The sequence below is a fragment of the Chrysemys picta genome, chromosome 4 (assembly GCF_011386835.1).
Source record: "Chrysemys picta bellii isolate R12L10 chromosome 4, ASM1138683v2, whole genome shotgun sequence".
In the NCBI taxonomy this organism is placed as follows: Eukaryota; Metazoa; Chordata; order Testudines; family Emydidae; genus Chrysemys; species Chrysemys picta.
Genome location: NC_088794.1, coordinates 113,308,794 through 113,329,960, shown reverse-complemented (window position 1 = coordinate 113,329,960; position 21,167 = coordinate 113,308,794). Strand labels below are relative to the sequence as shown.

At 49.3% G+C, this 21,167-nt stretch overlaps 4 protein-coding genes across 7 annotated transcripts in view; 2 read left to right on the top strand and 2 right to left on the bottom strand.

Moving 5' to 3' along the window:
• Positions 1–10,915, top strand: part of NEK9 (NIMA related kinase 9) — a 35,601-nt gene extending 24,686 nt beyond the window's left edge. Inside the window, exons 17-22 of one of the 2 annotated variants that reach the window (XM_005301605.5) lie at positions 92–262; positions 486–545; positions 2,229–2,416; positions 6,785–6,946; positions 7,655–7,867; positions 8,362–10,915. In XM_005301605.5, coding sequence (XP_005301662.1) covers positions 92–262; positions 486–545; positions 2,229–2,416; positions 6,785–6,946; positions 7,655–7,867; positions 8,362–8,478 — 911 coding nt within the window. In that variant the 3' untranslated portion in view covers positions 8,479–10,915. Of the gene's footprint in view, positions 1–91; positions 263–485; positions 546–2,228; positions 2,417–6,784; positions 6,947–7,654; positions 7,868–8,355 lie in introns of both variants that reach the window. The other variant, XM_005301604.5, reaches the window with a different exon arrangement.
• Positions 1–21,167, bottom strand: part of BBOF1 (basal body orientation factor 1) — a 1,057,902-nt gene that overhangs the window by 123,885 nt on the left and 912,850 nt on the right. The window lies entirely within an intron of this gene.
• ZC2HC1C (zinc finger C2HC-type containing 1C) lies at positions 11,872–18,364 on the bottom strand. Of its 2 annotated transcripts, none has more exons than XM_024102262.3 (3): positions 18,225–18,364; positions 15,931–17,221; positions 11,872–14,453 (listed from the first exon to the last, which is right to left on the bottom strand). In XM_024102262.3, exons 2-3 carry the CDS (start codon positions 17,212–17,214, stop codon positions 14,193–14,195), a joined length of 1,545 nt encoding a protein of 514 aa, XP_023958030.1. In that variant the 5' UTR covers positions 17,215–17,221; positions 18,225–18,364; the 3' UTR covers positions 11,872–14,192. The 2 variants fall into 2 exon arrangements, with proteins under 2 accessions (XP_023958030.1, XP_065449469.1); XM_065593397.1 differs by lacking the exon at positions 18,225–18,364 and adding an exon at positions 17,760–18,152.
• Positions 18,430–20,435, top strand: ACYP1 (acylphosphatase 1). Its single transcript, XM_042858537.2, has 3 exons — positions 18,430–18,467; positions 18,880–18,975; positions 19,973–20,435. Exons 2-3 carry the CDS (start codon positions 18,892–18,894, stop codon positions 20,186–20,188), a joined length of 300 nt encoding a protein of 99 aa, XP_042714471.1. The 5' UTR covers positions 18,430–18,467; positions 18,880–18,891; the 3' UTR covers positions 20,189–20,435.

Genomic DNA, 21,167 nt, shown 5'->3' with positions numbered 1-21,167 from the left:
TAGCTATGGGAAAGAAGTGAGGTGTGGTGGGGCCCCTGGAAGGGTAATGAGGTGTTTCTAAGTTCAGGCTGATGGATCAGTTTTTTCCTAGATAACCATATCTTTGCCTGGGGCAATGGTGGGAATGGACGTCTGGCAATGACACCGACAGAGAGAGCTCATGGCTCTGATATTTGTACTTCATGGCCTCGGCCCATTTTTGGGTCCCTGCATCACGTTCCAGATCTGTCCTGCCGCGGCTGGCACACCATTCTCATTGTTGGTGAGTGTGATTCAGGGACAGAGGCTGTTCCAAGGACATTTGTGGTGATATCTCAGTACTCACTAACATGGGCTTCCTGGGAGAGAGGGTCAAGATCATTCTGAGGGAACTCACTGGCAAGTCCATATCAGTCCCAGTACCGGAACACTGGTTTTGTCCTGTTTTGATTTGTACCACCTTTGTGAGAGCCCCTTTACCGAAGGGATATTCTTTCTTTCCATAGAAAAGGTGCTGAATTCCAAAACCATCCGATCCAACAGTAGTGGCTTGTCCATCGGTACTGGTGAGTAATCAGCCCTGGGTAAAAGCCATGCGGGTCACTCCACAGCTGGGGTTCCTGGGCAGCAGCAGCTTTGATGCACATTGGAAAGGTTCAGACATGTGCAGAGTCATTTCAAAGAGCTTTCAGAGCCAGTCATTACCCATCCCACTGTCACTGCTTCCTGCCTGCACTGGGCTTCCTGGTCTCCTTCCCTACTGGGGCCAGCTGACTGCCTCCCTCTCCAGTATTGTAGTATCTGTGAGGAGCATGATAGGAGGTTATTTGCCTCCAAGTAGCACAGTGACACCCGTTGTCTGCTTAGGTGCAAGCAAAACCAGTCCTTATTAACCAAACCAGGTTTCAGCCCACTCAAACCCCCTAGAAGTGTGAGATCTGAGAAAACTAGAACATCTGAAATTTCTGAGGCGCAAAGACCTCAGGTCCTTGCAGGAGGCCCTGGAGATAACAAATGTGAGAGCCAAGCACCTGAAATGTAAACCTCATCTGTATACTCCATGTTGAAGTCCCCGCCCAGCAGGGGGCTTGCAGATTGAGTTAGATTGAGTGCAGCCAAGGAAGCTCATGGTCTGTGCAGGGTGGTTCTATTATTTTATCCAGTCACCGTGGTATCTAGGTGTGAATTATGGTATCTGTCCAGCTGGCTCAGGCCTCTGTATTTTTTCAGACATGGCCCTTGCACCAATGCACCGTGAGAGTGGATGCAGTTGGTCCTGTCACAGGGTTTCAGTTCTGTCTTTGAAAGGCTTCAAAGAAGAATGTGAGGGGCTTTGAATAAAGAGAGGGAGGCCAACTAGTGCACAAGATGAGGAAGGGCCAAGCCTAAGGGGAAGGATCCGAACAGCATGGGAGAGGAGTAGGAAGAGATGGAGGCAGGAGCTGAGCTGTGTGGGGCCTTTAACATGAGACGCTTGAACTTGATGTGGAAGGCAAGAGGAAATCAATAGAGGGAGGTGAGTAGGGAGATGATATGGTGACAGCTGCTGGAGGGGGCACCTTTGGCAGAAACATTTTGGATGGACTGAAGCAGGGCAAGGTCAGAGGCTTGTTGGCGGGAGAGCTGGACATTGTGGGGTCTGTGTCTAGTTAGCTTAGCTTGGGGTGCCAGTGGTTCAATAACTCTCACCAAAGTGGCAATGACCTCATTAACTTTCAAACAGACTGTGTTACGAGGGCTAGGATGGCAGGGCAGGCTGATAGGGATTGGACTGGATGCTTGTGGAGGTGGTGGGACTGGATGGGTATCTACAGATATGAAGACAAGGAGATAGTGGGGGGGGGGAGGGGAAGCAGTCAACTCTTCTTTCTGATCAGTCTAGGCATTTGTCATCAGTGTCCCTTTATGTAACAGGAGGCAGCTTGGTGGATGAGGAGGTGGTTACCTATCTTGGAGTCACTCCAGGGACTTTTGGGTTGGGAGAGATAGGGCCAGGAAGCAAGATTGTGTGGCAGAGGGTCACTTTTGGGGAGGGTTGCATGGTGTTTTATGAATTACATAACTGGAAGGAGACACAGTCCAGGCAAATACATTCACCCTCAGGGTTCTGCAGTTAAAGTAGCTTCCAGGGGGATAACCTCCCCTTCTCTTTTTTCTGCCTCATTTGGGATCCAGCACCTGCTGCATTCCCTGAACAGGCAGAGCCAGTGAAATGTGTAAGGTTGCTGCTTCTCTTTCTTGTCTGCCAGTGGCTCAGAGTTCCACGACTGGTGGAGAGGAGGAGGAAAATGAACGGGAATTTGAAACCCCTGATCCAAGTGGAGGCTTTCGGGGAACCATGGAAGCAGACCGTGGAATGGGGGGCTGGATCAGTGCAACAGAGGCCATGGGGGACAGCAATGCTGACAGCAGCTCCTGCCCTGGCTGGCTGCGTAAGGTAACAAACTGCCTCATGAATTTATCTAAAATCCCAGGGATCACGGTTAAGGGAGAACAAGCTGCCCCTTCTTCCTCGAAGAAGAGCTCCAAGAGGCTTCTCTCTAAACTGTCTGCAGTCTTTCTTCCCCACCAGAAGGCACAGGAGACCTCCTCTTCACCAGACTGGCATTTCTCTGCTTGTTCTGTGGTAGTACCTGGAATTAGACACGCAGCCAACACCATTGGTTTGGTCAACTTAATGTACCCTATCTACACTCACACACCTCATACATCATTAGAAAGCTCATCACATCTGCTTTAAGATGCGGTACAATGTGGAGCTGTCAAGTGGTGCCATTACCATAGAAATGGGATGAACAGTGTCTCCAAAATGACCATGTAGCAATGCGACAACTCACTGGCGCGACAACTCACTGGCGCGGCAGCTCCTGCTAGTCATCCAGGGAATTAGCTTTTCCAGCCTTGGAGTGCCCTCTGCTGGCCGGTGTCCCGCCTGTCGTTGGCCCCCGTGTCCCTCCCGGACCCCGGTGCCCCTTTACCTTGGGTGCTGCCCCCTGGCAGTACCTCCACAGATCTGGGTCTCCCTTCCCCAGGGAACCCGCAACCCTCTATCCCCACCTCGCCTCCGTCTATGGCTACTGCCAGTCTCCATCTAGCCCCCGCTCACTGGGGCAGACTGCAGTGTACAAGGCATTCATCTTTGGCAAAGGGGGGGTTTGGACCTGCTGCCTTTGCCTAACCCCTGGGCTGTAGCCTCTGCAGCCCCAGTACCTCCTTTGGCCTTGCACAGGGGCCTGCAACCTGGGGAGTTGCCAGGCAGGAGCTCCCCAGCTCCTCTCGCCTTTCCCCAGTCCTGCTCTGTTGCCTGCACCCTCAGCTCCCAGGCAGCTAGGTCCTTCTCCCCCTGAAGCTGGAGGGAGAGTGCCTAGCTCCTGACTCATAACCCTTTTATTAGGGCCAGCTGAGGTCTGATTGGGGCGTGGCCCAGCTATGGCTGCTTCCCTAATCAGCCTAGCTTTTAGCTCGCAGCCCCAGCCCTCTCCCAGGGTTGTCTGTAACCCTTTCCAGATTAGGGAGCAGGTGACCACCCCTCTACAGACCACTTTGAAATATTTGCATACATTTGTTAGTTTAATGACTCTAGGTATTATTGCAAGACATAAAATTCAATTTCTTTGTGACCCAAAGCATCACAACAACAATCTAAAGGGTGAAACAAAAGCTAATAACACATTTTTACAGGTATCATTGAAATGTAATAGCTCTGGTAACATCCCTAGTCAACATCTTGTTCATCATTATGATCTCTGTCAGGAGTGCATGGGATAACATAGTCTTCATTGCCTTGGCTTATGCACAGTTCTGTGCAGGGAAGATTGTTCTGACTACAGACACAGTAGATTGTGCAACAACCTTTACTGGTACAGGCACAAATAAGGTCTTGTAGAAGCTCAGCTGCTATTGGGCCCTTGAAGAGTACAGGCAGTAGTTCATCCTCTACACTGCAATAGTGATCCAATAGCTGGTTTACCGATTTGTGGAGACATTCAAATATTTGTTTGCCAAGATGCTCTTTTGATGTGCTTTTCAGAACTGTCCTCAGGTCTAGATTGAGGCGTCTCTATGGGTCTCTTTTTTTTCTTTCTCATGCTGGTCAGACAGCACCGCTGCCAACTTATTTGGTGCAGAAATTGCTGCTTGTCCATCACTCTTTCCCAATTTGGCAAGATGTCGGAAGTGGTACGGTACCTTTGTTTTGACAACATTAAACACAATTTTTTCTAAATATTAAATAGGGCTGATACAGAGTCACATCCTGTTAATACATGTACAGCAGGAAGTGTGTTTCAGAAGTCAGGGTGAATGCATCACAAATTGCATGCACAGATACGAAGCAGTGCTTGTCCATTGTGCTGGTAATGGTAATGGTGCCTACATGTTACCTATGTGTTCCAGTTTTGGAAAGCAATGAACAGCAAGGATCAAAACTTGTGTATCAGGTGACCTTATTATGGTTCCTTTGACACACAGAGAGCCAAAATCCATATTGGTACATACAGCATGCAAAAGTATCCTTATGTCTTCTTCCTCTTGAGTTCTGTATAAGTCTTGGACTACTTCAAAACCCTCTACTGGTGATGGACTTTGCTTATTTCACCATCCGAAAAGCCTCCAGCAAAAAGGAATTTTTGTGTTGGGTGTGCTCCTACACGCTCAGGTGCATTTTTAACCCTATATTCATAGAGGAATTTTAGAAGTGACTGCCTGTTGGATATCACATTTAGAAACTTTTTCCATGGAGGCACAGGGCATCCACCAATCATCTGGTATTTCTTGCATCCAACCTTATATCCTATCCAGCACAGTCTGTCAGCAGTTTTCACAAAGTTTCTGCCATATCTGTCAAAGACTTTGATTACAGAATTGGCTTTGTCAAATCCTTTTAGGACCTGCCTTAAGTACTCAGCAGATAATTCATCGAATGCTTAGAATTAGTCTCCAGCCATCAGTTGTATGACAGCCATGGCATCTCTGGCTTCTTTGTTGTATGCTCTTTGCTCATGGAGTCTTTCAGTTTGAGCTTCCAGATGATGCCTTAATTCAGTTTTATCTGTTCTTCTCATTGTTCCATCAGCATGGAAGAGGGGCACAGGCACAGGTCCTATTGGTTAACTAAGAAGAGTTGCCATTGAAACATCATCTCTGCATCTTGCTAAGGACGGGGCTCTGCAGAAAACAATTTCAGGACTAATAGCTGCTGCAAGTTTCCCTCCTTTGCCTGACTTAAATTTGGTGGTCTTGGCCATGTCAGCAAATGTTTTGATGCCAGATTTCTTGACTGAGCTGAAGAAGATATGTCCTGTCAGAATCAAGTGCCCCTCTCATAAATCTCTCTATTTGTTCTTCACCAACATCTGCTGTTTTCAGTAGACTCGTGTACACCTGGTTTTACATGCAGTCTAGCAAATATGTTGTTAAACTCCTCTGGATGTGATTCAGGTCAAATGGGTTTGTCATATTGTTGATGACATTGTTGATAAGAGTTGTAACATGCTCTTCACCCTTCAGTGCAGAAGTCTTCATTACTTCTCATTAGGCCACTTCTTTCTCCCATAGCTTTTGCATATTTATATTATGGTGCTATGTATTATCTCTAACACTGAGCTCTGCATAAGTGTCACTGAATTAAAAAGCTAGTTTCTAGAATATTTCAAATGCAAGTACTGCATGCATAGGCAATTACAAATTAAAATATTTTACCAGGCAGACTAGATGCTACATTATATGTACAATAGCTTACAGATGGAGAAGCACTATATTAGGAATTCACATACATTTATATGTACCCACTATGCAGCACAAACTGTAGGCACACAATCTGCTTCTACTGGTGCAAAATCTTCAGTATGAGACTGATCTGGTCAGCAAATTTCAATTGAAGGTATAGAAAACTATTATCACGTGTAAGATACTTTGATATTGATAGTATCAGAGGGGTAGTCGTGTTAGTCTGGATCTGTAAAAAGCAACAAAAAGTCCTGTGGCACCTTATAAACTAACAGACTTATTGGAGCATAAGCTTTCGTGGGTGGATACCCACTTCGTCAGATGCATATTGATATTCACCATTTTTTGCCACATTCTAAACAGCTTCATTTCTGAAAAAAATACTTGCCCATGCAAAACTAAAAAAAGTTTTTAATACACTGTTGTTTGGTAGCTTTGACCAAGAAGTACCACACTAAGGTGCTGAAATTAACTTAAACAGTAAAAACTGTACTCATGGTCCTGTTGCAGTGTTTCTGGAACTGTGCAGAAAATGACACTTTTTTGTTTTTAGGTACCAGTGTTTCACCTTGTCTACAGGCTTACGGCACCACTTGACTACTCCATTTTATGCCTCATATAAACATACATAAAATAAGTTTTCAAGTTATATATGGTGTGGGTGTGTGTAGGGTGAGTACATTAGTATGGTGTCAAGTGCTCCCAGTACTTCTGTTAGTCTCAAAGGTGCCACAGGACCCTCTGTTGCTTTTTACATTAGTATGGTCCTTTTTGGAGAATTGTCGCACGCCTAAATGGTCACACAAACGGGACCTGTTGGCCAACCACCCTACACCAGGAAATGGTGTGGAGTTCACCCCAATGATGATCTGAAAGCCTAGTGCAGTGCCAGGCTACTATCCAGAGGAGAGTGTTGCTGCTAGTCTGACTTCAAGCAAGGGGTCTGCTGCGTGAGTAGCCCTTAAGCCATAGTCTTGTTTTCCACCACAAGAGGGTGCTGGTGTCCTGGCTGAAGAGATGCAGGGTGTTTGAGAGCATGAGGAATCTCTGACACAATGTTGCTTCTGTGTGTGTCCAGGAACTGGAGAATGCTGAATTCATCCCTATGCCTGACAGCCCATTTCCTATGAGCACAGACTCTTCAGAGCCTGAAAAGGAGACTCTTCCCTATCAGGAACTGCAAGGACTCAAAGTGGCCTCTGATGCTCCTGCTGAATTCAAGCCCAAGATAGAGCCCCAGGTAACATATATCTTAAGATCACATCTCCCACAATGAATGATGGTTGACTAAGAGCTGATGGGAGCATAAATGGCAACGTTTGAGTTGTGGGGAGGTCTAGTGGGGGCTATTGGATCAGGCTAATTGATGGTCTGGATGAGAGTGGAAAGTGGCATGTTAGTGATGTTCACAGTTGATGCTAACTTGGGAGGAGTTGTGAATACCAGTGAGGAGAGAGAAATCCAAGAGACAGTAGACATATGGGCAGGAAATAAAAGGAGTTTTGGTTTAGGAAAAATGCAGCTAACACATCTGGGGAAATATTAACTCCATGCTGGGAGACTCCAGTGGGAGGGAGGAACCTGGGAAGCATGGACAGGGCAGGAAATTATACAAGAGTTTATAGTGCTGCCATCTCTAGATGAGGTGCTAATTCCCGACTCACCTGGGAAATCAGGCTGGGGTGGGGAGGCATCAACGAGGATTTCAGAATGACAAGCAGGTAGGGACAACAACTGCAAAGAGGGAGGAAGGTGTGTCCACATTTGGAGTCAGGGGAGACCTGGCTGCCCAAGGATCCAGCACTTAGTGCTTGAAAATCTGCAACTTCAGCAGCTGTGGTGCCATCTTTCATCCTCATTCTCTCACCATGGCACAGGCAGCCACTGGCCTGGGAGGTTTCACATGTTCCACACACATACAGACTCACTCCCCCATCTCTCTTTGCAGCAAATGTGTTCAGCTCCAGCCCTGCCTTATATGGAGGGAAAGGCAGCGTCTCCAGTTTCAGCCTGTGTGTGCAACACTTTGCAAACTGAGGTGGAGCGGTTGCAGGGCTTGGTGTTACAGTGTCTGGCTGATCAACAGAAGCTGCAGCAGGAAACCAGTCGTCTCAGTGCCCAGCTCCAGAGGTTCTGCAGGGGGACAGAGGGAATGCAGCAGGTGAGGACATTCCTTGGGTGGGGCATTCAGGCTGAGAATCCCCACACCCTTTGGAAGTTGTGTGTGGGGGTAGAGAATTTTGATCCTAGCTCTGGCTGGATTTGGGGGAGGGGAGGAGAAGAGGAAGAGCTTTTAATCAAACTCAAATCTCTTAAGCCAGGAGGAGATGGGACAGAACAGAGGGGTGTAGGGTAAAAATTCCTTGTGCCTGTTGCTCTTTGTCAACTGCAAAGACACTCTGGTTTACTCTATGGCAATAATTTAATAGTAATACAGCCATGAGGCAGGCACTTCAGTGCCTAAAGGGCTTTGGGCAACTTGTATTTCTCCTGTCCAAGAAGAGGGGAGCAGTTAGATGTAGTGTGCCCTGGCTGGGATTGCCATAGTAGCTCTCTCTGTGATGGTAGAAACTTGCATCTGGAGTAGCCAGCAAATTGTGTATGGCCAGCAGCTGAGTTCTAGGAGTGACTGACTATTTGTCTGGACAGCTGCAGGCTCATTCCAAAGGAACCCAGACAGCCAAAGAAGAGATGGAAACGGATCCAAAAACTGACTTGGATTCAGATTCCTGGTGTCTCTTGGGAACGGACTCATGCCGCTCCAGCCTCTAGTCTCTTGAGCTTGCTGGGGTCCATCCAACTTCACAACACACTAACTGAATGCAGAGAGCGGCTTTCCTGGCTTCAGGTCACTCGCAGATCAGGAGCGAGGGCGGAGGCTCCAGAGCAGCACCCATGTACGTTTGGTGGGAGACACCTCCTTTTAGATATGATCTAGGAGTGAGTTTTCAGAGGGGCAGGGCCCTGAGCTCCGGGCCATGGTCAGCTCAGTGATTATGGCAGCAGCAGCTCTTCTCTGTACCTCATCCATCAATCCTGCCCTTGAGGCAAGACAACCCTGGACCCATCATGTTGATGGCTCCAGTAGCAGCTTGTGGCCCTTTTTGTTTCACTGCTTCCTGAGAGCTGCCCTTGGGACCCCAGCATTAGTCACTGCACCTCTAGATGAGAGAGAGAGAGAGAGAGAACCATTGAGAACGGAAATTGGCTGAACCCTAACTCCCCACCTTCACTTTAGAGCGGTGAACTCTGAGCTGCTCCCAGCCATTATGGCAATGGACAGGGCCCTAGCCCGTGGGACAGCTCCATCCTGCTTACGGGCAAACAGAGCTTTGAATGTGTTTTACTCTGGAGGCAGTGGGGAGATGGTGATAGAAAGCATGCCCCTGACTTGAGATGCAGGCTTTGGCCATACAGCTGTGTGCCCTAGTCCTACAGGTGAAGTTTAAATGCTTTATTCTGAGGGCCTAGCACTCAGCTAGTGCTTTTCACCCTCCAAGCACTGCACAAACAGGAGAATTGGATGTAGTTTCCAGTTGTAGCAGAGGGAACTGCTTGAGATAGGGTTGTTGAGTTCAGACCAGCTGCTTCCTAACCAGAAAAGGTGTATCTGGATCTCAGGCTGTTGCACACTCATTACTCCATCTGTTCAGATAGTTTTGGGCGCCAGAGCTCCTCTTGTCATGTCTGGTTTCTCAGAGCGAGTCCATTGCTGCTCCTGGCTTTGCTTCTACTTATCCCTCACAATAGGCTGGCACACAGTCTCTATGCTGGTGTCAGCATCGTCAGTATTTTTTCCCCCTCCGTTGTTTTGACAAAGTGGGAGCACAGCTGCCCTCTCAGCATGGGTCTCTACTGCAGTGCACACAGAATGTATCTTTCCCAAGGGCAGTATATGGTTAGGCCTCAGTCTAAAGCTCACCCCTTCTCTAGCTGCACCAGGTTCTCTCCCCCAAGGAACTTGAAGTGGCCTGACACTTGGGACTTTCCCATATCTCTAGTAGGGAATGAGATAGATTTTTCTAAATTGTTTAGCTAATTGACTTGGGGTGGATTTTTGGGTTGGGAAGGGCCTCTAGAGGGAAGCTAGTCCCTCACCCCTTCCCCAAGGTGGGGCTTCAAGGGAGCAGAGTCCTCTCCTCCCGTGCAGTGGGGTGGGACTGTGATTTCATTATCCCTAAAACTGTCCCCATCACCAGGGTGTCTCTAGTGTTGCCTTGAATCTTTCAATGAGAGCTGTTTCACCTGCCTTAGACTTTTCTTCCCTTGTGGGGACTGTTTAAGGGTGCTAACATTTTTCTTGATGAAATCCTCTGTCTGGGGACAGATGCCAAAGCGTCCTGTCTTTTAGGATCTTCTCTAGTGCCTATCACTGTAGTATTCTAGAGCTGAATCAAATGCAGTCTGTTCTGGGCAGCAACCTGGGCAGTTAGACCTCAGTCTGGCTGTCCTTATCATTGTAGGGAGGGAAGGAGGGAGACAGCCCCAATGTAGGGTCTTGAATGCCAGGAGTTCAAGGGTTGCTTGGTTACTGTTGGGGACAGTGCCCTCTCTTCTCCCATATGCATTGGAGCTAGTTCTCAGGTTAGGAGTTTCAGCATAAGAATTCTGTTGCTGCAGTGGAGATGGAGTCTGTCATGTTGCAGCAGTGGCTTTGAGAAGGAGTGAGGTGCTAAGCCTAAGCCATGTCCAATAAGCGAGCACCAAGCTGATGGGAGTCGCTCTTCTGCAGTGCACTGCTATCCTCATTTCTCAATGCTTTGCAGTTGGGAAGACTGGATTCCCCTTGGGATCTAGTAGAGGATTCAGATCCCTGGCAGAGGGTGTCCTGTGCTCCACAACCACATATGTGCCTTAGAGGATTCATGCTATCCAAGTTGTGCCTATTAAAGACCACTGATTTTCACACCAGCTAGCTATGCAACCAAAAAAGCAGTTTAAACCCAGCACCATGTTTTGGGATGGAAAGTGAAGGGCAAGTGGGCAGAAGTGCCTTTGAACAGTTTCAAAACCCTTTCTACTTCTCCCCTATTTGCATTGCTAGCTCCCACATGTCAGTCTTTTGCTAGTTTTGCTATTGAGTTGTTATAGTGGAACACGACTTATGCCTGCTCTGACACTGGCAGAATAACTAGTTTGTCATTGTCTTTCTTTGAAAGAATAAAGAATGGAGTGGTTTGTAGTTTGTTTAAATAAATGTTTAAACTAATTCTCCAGTGCGTCCTGTCTCTCTGCATATTCCCACCTCTCCTCCAGGCAGAATATTGAGTCAGGGCAGGTTCCTGTTGGAGCAGGGTCTCCTGTGTTCTCATTTCACCAAGAGGTGTGGGGAAAGTGTGCACGCACTCAGCTTAGGGGAAGGTTTATTGCTGTGAAAAAGTGGCAAGTTTTGCATTACGAGGGACATCTACATGAAAAGAGGCTGTGTGTTCCACGAGAGACCTGATCTCTTGATGCTGCTTCTTTTCCTGATGAGGATACCGTTTTTACCACAGCTCCAGTGGTACCACGTGGGGTATGAGCAGCAGGAAGAGATGGGCTCCAACGGAACAAAATCCTGGTTCTCTTAGAACAGCTTTTACTGGAGTGTTAAGTCTCCCACAGTCACCTATTCAGCAGTTTTAATAAGCGGCACTGCTGCCTGTTCTGATGATATATTTGCATTACCAGAGCATCAGTCATGGATCAAGGTCCCATTGTGCTGGGTGCTGTACAAACAGAGAACATAAAAACTCTGATTCTCCCTTACTTCTCTGGAGGTTTTAATCAGGGCCTCCTGTATTCTGTGGTGTCGGTGTGCCTGCCTGAGTCTGCAGATGAACTGAAACAATAGCTCAACAAGAGCAGTGAACTGCCCATTGTTGACTCTGAAACATAAAGATGGCAAGCCAATTATCTCCTGGCATAATTTCATTGACTTCAGTAGTGTAACCCTAGCAGACAATTTGACTTACAACTTCAATGTCAACATTAGCTATTTAATCTGCTCATTATTTTAGCAGAAATTTGCAGTGAATGTGTTTATCCCACAATCCCAAACTGCCTCCCACAACTTCCCAAGAGCTAAAAGCTCCATTGTCCTCACCAACTTCCCCTGCTGACTTCTGTGATGCAGATCAGCATTGCTGACACCAACAGCCTTTGGCACATTGAGAACAGGGTGAGGACGGTGTAAAATTGGATTTAATAAATATAAACACATCACAGGGCTTACTGTACTGATTTTCTTAAACTTGTTTCATGTTTAGTTCATTTTAAACATTCATTTATCCATCAGTTCAGATGAATTTCCACTCTCCCCCCTTTCCCATTTTCTTGCTATTTACTCCTCTCCTGCCTTCCTGTGACCTCACTGCTACCCCATAATAATAAAACCAGAAATGGAGTTACTAAGCCGTGTGCCCAGCCTCCCATGATCACTCTGCATGTATGTTGAACCCATTTCAGACCCCGTGTCTGGATTTTAATATTTCTTCCTAGGCTGTAAGCTCTTCAATACTTGTACAGTGCCCAGCACCATGCAGCTTTAACCCTAATTGGGGTCTTTGAGAACTACCCTAGTGTCCCAAGGGAGGGGGCTTTGCTCACTTATCTTGGGGACAGGAGGTCTCCTACTTCCTTGGGAGACTATTACACACCTCACAATCAAGGACTATTTCCACATATCCAGCCTCTGACTAAGCCTAGTTAAATCTGGCCCGTGTATCTTCCCCAGGCTGTGCTGAGTTGGGGCAGGATCACCGTGGGCCTTGAAGAAAAAGCTACTGGGCTTTTTTTTGTTCATTTTCTCCTCTCGTGAATTACTTGTTCTTCCATTGGTATCCCTACACTGCTTGTGACCCACCTGCTAGGACTTCGTTAGTATTGAACAACCTGCTACTTACATGGGGCCTAAAGACATCTGCCAGCCTGGATGCTCTCCATGGAAAACTGAGGCTGGAAAGAACCTTGCAGCTGAGTCCAAGTTTGTGCACCTGGTAAGTAATCCCTTTGTAACAGTCACCCTGTTGCCTAAAGGCCCTGACCCAGCTCTAGGAGTCTTTACCATTCCACAGTTGATGCTGGAACTGATGCTGGAACTTGGGCTGAAAGGTGCCTCTCCAAATACTCAGTAAGTGGCTGGTCGTGCATAGCTTCTCTGCTACGATGAGGCCCCTCTGCAAGCCTTCTGCCCCAAGGAATTCTTGTGCTGAAGCAGCATTTTATGGGTCCTCCTCCCCAATCTGCTCTTCTGATGAAAGAGATGCTATGTCAAACATGGCACAAAATTAAGGTTTTTGGATGTTGAAAAGCAAAATGTTACTGACCCAAAGTCCAATAGAAACAGTCCCAGGATTTTCATGAATTCCTGTGGAAACAAGTTAAATAAATCCTCCTGTGAGCTATTGCAGGAGAAGCATGGAATGAGCCTGCCTGCTCCGTTTTTCATTGTTCAGCTCAAAACCAATGCAGAAAATAAACAGGACTGAGCACAAAAAGGCAGCTGAGAGAGGGAAGCAGTTCTGGATTCTGCCTCCAGGGGCTGTTAGAAACAGAGGGAAGGAAAGCTGTAGTTTGTACATTGTTCCAACATGCTAATGTCTTGTCTTCCCCCTCTCTGCAAAGAAACCACCTTTCCTGACTTATCCAAACTACTGTATCATCCCACACAAGGCCTCTCACTGCAGGAGCTGAGAACTCTCTCCCACCCCTTCTTCCCAGAGATCGCCACACACAGGCTTGGCAGATGAAGCTGGAGAGTTGATCTTTGGGGGTTTTCATGTGCCAGCATCTGCAGCTAAACAGCAGTAGAATTCTAGCCCACTCCCCAGCTGTTCTGCAGACAGGTGCTTCCTTCAACACAGTCAGGGTGCTAACATACAAATATCAGTTTGATCTCAGCAGCATAGGGGTATTTTTGTGTGGCTGTTTCAAGGCTGAGCACATTGTTGGTGCCTAACTAAAGGGCTTCTTTCCATCTGTGAGCTCTGGATGACCTCTGCCCCACACTGTCCTACTACATGTCAGAGGAAAGAGCCCTCAGCCTTCCATCCCCACCACCTGCCCATAGCAGCTAATCATGTTTCTGAGGACCAGCCACCCATGGTGGTTCTTCCCTTGCTGCTGTCCCACCAACAACCCCATTCCTTACACAAGGGACATCATGGTAATCTCCTCCCACTCACACCAAGACCCAGCAATCTCTTCAATCAAGAGAACTTGAACTCCTTGTGAAGAGCTGTAGAAGGGGAAGGGATGGGAACCAGCAGCAGTAGGGTAGTGGCCTAAACTCTCACGGACCTATCTGCAAACACTCAGGAACCACTGGCTGCAGCTCAAAGTACAAGCACTTTAGTGTTCTGTTCATGGGGCCTGAGCTCCTTACTCACTTTACATGGGGATATCTCAAAAGTTAGCAGCCTGCTTGGGGGATGGTGAGGACACAAAGCTTCCTCTAGACAGTTTGAGAGAGAAAGAGAGCTGGGATTCACTGCAGTGTGTCATCCTTAACGTCTCCTTTGTGGTGGTGGGGGGGGTCGGTTCTTGATGGTCTTGCACTTGGGAATATGTCTCTCGGCCACCTTGGGTGCAAAGCGGCGGTTGCAGTGGGGGCAGGAGATATAGTCTGGGTTCTCTACAGGGGGCAGTGGGGGCAGGTCTGAGAGCTTCCCCCCTTTGGAGATCACATGCTGTATCTCACGGGCCTGGCGCAGGGTCCGGATGAAAGACTCATGCTTTTGTCTCCAGTTGTTCTTGGGTGGCTCATTCTGCACAGAGGGGGAAAAGTGGTTAGTATAGATGGCAGGAGCTATAACTGGGCTGGCTCCAGGTCCTGCCTTATTCACCATCTTCTCATAGAGGGCCCAACCCCATACTCAGCCCTGAACCCACCTCCAGTGCAGCAAAGCCCCAGATTGGTACTACCCCTTTAAGGCAGCCGAGACAGTGGAGATAGATGGTGGTTGACAAGGGAAGGCATCAGTCATCAGGAGGAGCAGGGGAAAGTAGCCACCTAAAGGGACCCTGCAATTATACTGCAGCTCCCTCAACCTAAGCACAGCAGACATGCCCCACCTCCCAACACTAAGAGGTTGCCCCCTGATGGGAGCATCCTGGCCTGGTGGGAGTGGGTTCTACCCCTTGCACAGTGTAAAAGGCCCGAAAGTGGCATAGGTGCTGGAACAATTTTTATAGTGGAGGTGCTGAGAGCCATTAAGCAAAACTGTAAACCCTGTAAATGATGGAAACCACTTCAAACCAGCAGGTGCAGCACCACTGTTCCAGCACCTATGGGAAGTGGAGGTGGGTCTGATCTCCCCCTTGCTGCTGGGAGTGCCCCAGTCAGGATCTCCTAGTTGCTAGCCTTGGTCCATGGTAGACTAATTGTGTCCAGGAGCCCAGGTCAATTTGGGGGTACCCCAAGCAGAAGCCATGGTTACCCTAGCAGGAGCCGCAAGCCCAGCTCTGGGGCTGCTGCAGTAGAGAAGTGAGGGTGTACCACCCTTATTTCTGTGCGGCCCCTAGAGGTGGGTCTGATCTCCCCACCAAGCAGGGCCGGCTCCAGGCACCAGTGCAGGAAGCAGGTGCTTGGGGCGGCCAATGGAAAGGGGCAGCACGTCTGGGTCTTCGGCGGCAAGTCCCTCAGTCTCGGAGGGAAGGACCGGCCGCCGAATTGCCGCAGAAGAATGAAGCGGCGTGGTAGAGCTGCCGCCAAAGTGCCGCGATCGCGGCTTTATCTTTTTTTTTTCTTTGCTGCTTGGGCGGCAAAAAAGCTGGAGCCGGCCCTACCACCAAGGGGAAGGACAAATCCCATCCCTCCCCAGCCCAGCCTGGACTAGCAGCCCCCAGCTGGGGCACTCCCAACAGCACGCTGAGATCTGATTTCACTGGGAAGGGCTTATTTCACAGCCCATGACACGTTTTTCACAGATGTGAAATTAGTAGGGCCCTACTTATAAGCAAGTTCTTTCAGACCCCCTCATTATTTTGGAGATCAGGTGACTATCTCCAGGAAGCGTCGGTGTCCTAAACCAAGCCCCTAAAACCTTCTAATGCTGGGTCCTGTGTATGGGCTCATTGCTGGCCTATCCCCTAAAGGTGGCGATATTATAGTGGGCCTGAATGGAGTGTCAGGGGCATAGTAGGTATTAAAACAGGTATAATTCCATGCTTCTTAAAGAGGGTTTCAAGGGGGAAGGACTGACCCACCACCAGGCCAGCCAGTTGCCTGGAAGTGCATGTTACCTGGGTGGGGTTTTTGCCCTTCCAGTGCTGATATTGCTCCAGCTCAGTTCCCCTGGCTCTCGCCATGCTTGAGTCAAATACTTTCCTCTTGGAGCCTTGGCTCTTGCTGCAAACATTCATGTGCTTCTCCAGCCGGAGATGGAGAAACCTACGCCCACAGAAGCCACATTCTCCTAGTTCCCCCTGCTCCCTGCCAATGGGATCCTGTGAATGTAACAGTTCTGCTGCAGGGTCTTGTTCTGAGGGGGCTGCTGCAGGTGGATCCTGGCTGTGTTTCATGACCAACTTTGAACAGGAGGCCATGCTCTCCAAAGCCATGTGCTCTTGAATTTTGCTGTTGCTGGCCACCAGCCGCCCCTTCTTGAGTCTTTCTATGCCCTGCACATAGGGAAGGTGGGTATTGTTTGGCATGGGCATGGCACCCTCTGGAGACTGCTCCCAACCACAGTCCCCCTCACTGGGCCTGGCTGTAGCCCTGAAAATGTTCCCCCCAGAAAGCCCTGCTGCTTTCTTCTCTTGCATCCTCAGACCCTCTCTCTCCTTTCTCTCTTCCACCTCCACCTGCTGCTTCTCTCTCTGGATCCTCCTGAGTTCCTCCTCTGTTCTCCTCAGCTTCTCTCTGAGGAGGGCCTCTTTCCTCCGGATCTCCTCCTCCAGGCTCTGCCCAGCTGCCTCCAGCCTTTGGATGTAACCCAACTCTGCCCTGCTTGGATGGGTGGCTGACTGCTTACGCTGCTCTGCTGCCAAAGAAGATGGCAATACAGCTGGCTGGGCCCTGGCTGCGGGCAACTTCCCTCTCTTCTTTGAGCTAGAGCTAGAGCTATTGCTGGGAGATTCAGCCATGGGTGGCGAGCTCCTGAGCTGACTTGTGCTGACCACTGGAACACTCTCAGCTTTGCGGTGAAAGACTGGTTTCAGAGGGTAGGACCGGTCCACCCCTTCTCGCCGTCTGGCTGCCTGCTTGGAGGGCAAAGTACTGGTCTGGCTGGTGAGATACCTGCTATGGGGTCCAGCAGAGTAGAAGCCTCCCTGTCCAGAGTCCTGCTGGCTGCTCCCAGAAGAGAGAGAGCAGGAATAACTCCGGCTTTTGCAGATGCAAAGATCCTTCAGTTTCTCCTCCTTGTCACGCAAGAGCTGCTGCTGGAAGTTGTTCTTCAGGTGTTCTAGCCGGGACTGGTGCCCAAGGGTCTTGGGATGGTATCTCTTCTGCCCTGTTAATGGAAGACTGGGAGCTGCCACCATAGAATCCACAGGTGGACACACAGCCAGTTGCAGCTGAGCCATTCAGTGCCTGTGGCAGAACATTGGGGCAAAAACAAAAACATTACAGACATATTTGTTCCCAAGATGGGGCTTCCTCCCCAAAAATCTATACTCTAGAGCAGGGGTGGGCAAACGTTTTGGCCTGAGGGCCACATCTGGGAATAGAAATTGTATGGCAGGCCATGAATGCTCACAAAATTAGGGGTGGAGGGGGGACCAGCCCAAAGAACATTAATGGAGCTGTTGAATTCTCTAATGCAGTTGGAAATAAAATGCTTCTTTCCCTGCCCGTGCAATGTCTTGCTATGAAAGCAGCAGGAATGTGCTCAGCCAGCAGGGAAGTCTATTCCACTGAGACCAGGAAACAGGCTACAGCCTTCTGCTGATATTAGAACTCACCAAACCCTCTCAGTGACACATTGCAAACAAGGCTGAGAATGGGGCAGGTTTGCAGGGACTCTGTCAAACTAAACAGCATTTATTGTTATCACACACACACACACACTTTCCCTTATATTAACCAACAGCCCCTGAGGTTGCTAAAGCTGAATGAATTTTGACAGGACCTGCAAAGTGCAGTTGATGCTGATGATTGTTTCCTTCATTGCCCGTCTCTCAGCCCAGACAGTGAAAATCAATGAGGTCACGTTCCTTGGTGGGATATTTCCGTGTCCCAGACGCTGAGACAGGCAGCGTTGTCAGACGGAGACAAGGCACGGCTTGCTCCGCGAGAGGTGGCTGCTGAGCTGGGACTTGAACCAGGCCCTTAAGTAAAGCACCCTTCCTCCTTTCCGCGTGGGGAAGGCCCGGCCCCGCTCGGGACCCGTTATCCCATGTCAGCGAAGGGGGATCGGGAGGTGCTCGGCACCACAGAATCGCCCTCTGGCGAGCGAGGCTGCCCAGACACGCTCCGACACCCCAGCAGCCAACCCCCTGCCCTGACTCCCGCCCCGGGAAAGGTTCCCCCCCGGGCGAGGTGCTGCCCTCACGCACCCCCAGGGAAACAAACGCCCCGTCACCGCCATCCTCACCTGGGCCTCCGGCCGCGCTGGGCGCCGCGCACTGTCTGTTTACTACAGTTGCCTGGAAACCAGCACGGCAACGCAATCTCCAGGGTCGCTCTAGCCTCCAGCTGAGTCGGCCGCTCTGGCGCTCGGCTCTATGGTCTGGGGCTGCTCTGTTCCCGGCTCTATGACCGGACGGCGGTAAAACCCGGAGCGCGCCACAGCCGTTGGGCAGCGCGAGTCCTCGCTCTGGCTGCGGGTCCCTGGCTGGTGAGTCCGGCCGGACCCGTCTCCCCGCCCTGCTGCTTATTCGTGAAGTTGAGGATGGGGACAGGTCGTGGGCGGAGCCGGGACGCCTGCCCGGGGGGCTGGCGGAGGCGTGATCCCGCCTCCAGGGCACGGCGGGGAGCAGAGGCAGCTCTCTCTGCCTGCTGGGAGGGCCGGGTGGCTGCTCAGTGGCTCCTTCTTGGGCACGGGTCCTGGGACGTTAGGCACCAAATAAGGCGCGGTTCCGGCCTGCCTGTCTCCCCCCCTCCCCACCCCGGTCACTCCCTCTCCCCCGAGCCCCGCAATGCAGCCGCAGTGGGGCCCCGCGGGAAGCCCGTCTTGCCTGCGTGGGGGAGGAGGATGGTGGCATCCCCCTGGATCTCTGCTAATAGTCGCCGCTTTGTTTTTGTCCCAGGCGCGCGTGACTATGACTGAGGGCGACAGCCTCATCTCTGTGGACTATGAAGTCTTTGGGAAGGTCCAAGGAGTGTTCTTCCGCAAGTACACCCAGGTGTGTCTGCTGCAAATGCTGGAGCAGAGGGCGAGGCTGGCGGCTCGGCCAGGATGGGGCTGCTCAGGCACCTTGATCTAGTCACCACCGGGGCCCAGGTTGTACTGAACTCTCATCTGTATTTGAATCTCAGCACAGGCTGGGCCTGAGCTGCCTCTCCCAACTTGGCATTGGCCCTATCTACCTTGTAGCTGCTGTTGTTTCCCCCTACTGCTCTTCTATGTTTTCTCCTTTGGGGTAGCTGCAGGAGTCGCCAGACTTGCCTTCTGGATCCATTACTTTTTGGGGGAGAGGACTGGGGTTGGGTTGTGACTTGCTGAGGACTTGTCTCACTAAATAAGTACAGCCCATTAAATTCCAGGTCCTAGAGCAAGAGTATTGTCTTGGGACTGGAGTGGCCTAGGTATTGCTGAACCCCCTAGAGAACAAAATCTGAGTTAAATTTTGTACTTTAATGAAAAACATTAACATTCAAGGTCAAAGTCTTTTCCTTTTGGAACCTCCTATCCTGGGGAGTCACCTTACCCTCTTCCTGGTCAGCCGACATTCTGTTGTGATCTCTTAATGGTCTACATCACAGACTCTTTCCGGCAAAGGTCCCAGAGGCTTTTATGAGGCTGCTGGGTCATTTGTAAGTAATTCAGCTGAGACTCAGTCAGGAGAGTCTTTGCTGAGTCACTAGCATCATGGCTTTTATACCCACAGCTGTGTTTTGTTTGGAATCTCTTGACACTGCCTGTTGCCAGTGACACCTAGATTGTATTCCCTAGGGATAACTCAAGGGATGTATTGCAGGTGCTGTTTTCAATATAAAGGTGTTACAGTGGATAACTGGATTAATCCCAAAGTGCATTCTGTCTGGCTATTCTATGGGATCTCTCTTATAGATGGCTTTCCGGTGGTCCTCCCTGGGGACTGATTCCTATATAAAGATGCCAGTCTGTGGTCTGCCTTCAATTCATATTAATCCCATCTTCATCTCACATTTCCGTTTTAGGCTGAGGGTAAGAAGCTGGGGCTGGTTGGCTGGGTCCAAAACACCGAAGATGGCACTGTGCAAGGACAAATCCAAGGTCCCAGTGTCAAGGTACTGGAGCTGCAGGAATGGCTCAGGAAGACAGGAAGCCCCAAATCCTACATCAGTCGAGCAGAATTCCGCAATGAGAAGAAGATTGTTGCACTGGAGTACAGGAACTTCAGCATTGTGAAATAACTAGACTGAAAGACAGAAAGCACTGAGGAGGGAGTTGAGCTCTCAAAAACTTCCCCACCAACCTTTACTTGTTCAGTCAGATAGTGTCCAAAAACAGAGAGCCCTTAGTTTTATCTTGTTACTGTTCTAATTTATTGTCTGTTTGTTATCCTATTTAACCCTGAACCTTCCTGAATGCCATGGGCAGGAAAACAGGCAAACTGGAGGGTGAGACTGCCTTTAATAAAGGGATTGTTTGGAAACCCAACCTCTCATATCTGAATTTATTTGCAACCATTCAAACTCATTTTGTGTATAAGAGAACACACAGTCAGTATAATATCCCATCTACTTCACAGAAGTCACATAACCAGCCTTGGAATTGATACCCTGGAGGGCAGAACCATGGAATTTTGGCTTCTTCTAATATTAAATACTGTTAAAGAATCATTTACCTCTCTTTATTTTTTTTAATTTCCAGTTCTCAGAAACAGCTGTTTTATCTTCCATCCAGCAGTGACTGTAGTTGACAGTTTCTATTCTATTGGGTGCCTTGTGTGTACTTCATACCAGCGTCATTGATGTTTTTGGGTGATAGTTGGCCAAGCTGGGAAAGCTTTTAGTGGTACTGCAGCAACACAGCCAGCAGGGGATATTGCTGCTGTTTGTGATGTTTTTCACAATTTATGAATGAATATAGGGCTGGTACAAGACCAAAAGCCCTAGAAATTGAAGTCCTCTCTCTGTCCCCTCAGATTGGTAGAGTAGTAGCACAGCATGCCCAATGCCTTGCTGCTAATTCTCTAGGAGGGAGAGGAAAATTCAGTCTGCGTAGCCCATTCAGTCTTTAGGCTCTATACTGAGACTGCTAATAAAGTGGTTGATTAAAACCAATTGTAGCAGTGGTGGTGGTTTTGTCATGTGGGCACTTGGCTATTAGCAGGTAAACTTACCAACTCATTTTGCAGGTGGCGCTGCCATAATGGGTTTGAAATAGGAC

What these genes read in the sequence shown, in the direction of transcription:
- ZC2HC1C (XM_024102262.3), bottom strand. Translation starts at nt 17,214, where the DNA reads ATGGCTCAGCTGCAACTGGCTGTGTGTCCACCTGTGGATTCTATGGTG. An exon ending in AGGGCAAAAACCCCACCCAG is followed by an intron (nt 14,454 to 15,930) that starts GTAACATGCACT and finishes CCCTCTGTGCAG; the next exon opens with AATGAGCCACCCAAGAACAA.
- ACYP1 (XM_042858537.2), top strand. Translation starts at nt 18,892, where the DNA reads ATGACTGAGGGCGACAGCCTCATCTCTGTGGACTATGAAGTCTTTGGG. An exon ending in TCTTCCGCAAGTACACCCAG is followed by an intron (nt 18,976 to 19,972) that starts GTGTGTCTGCTG and finishes TTTCCGTTTTAG; the next exon opens with GCTGAGGGTAAGAAGCTGGG.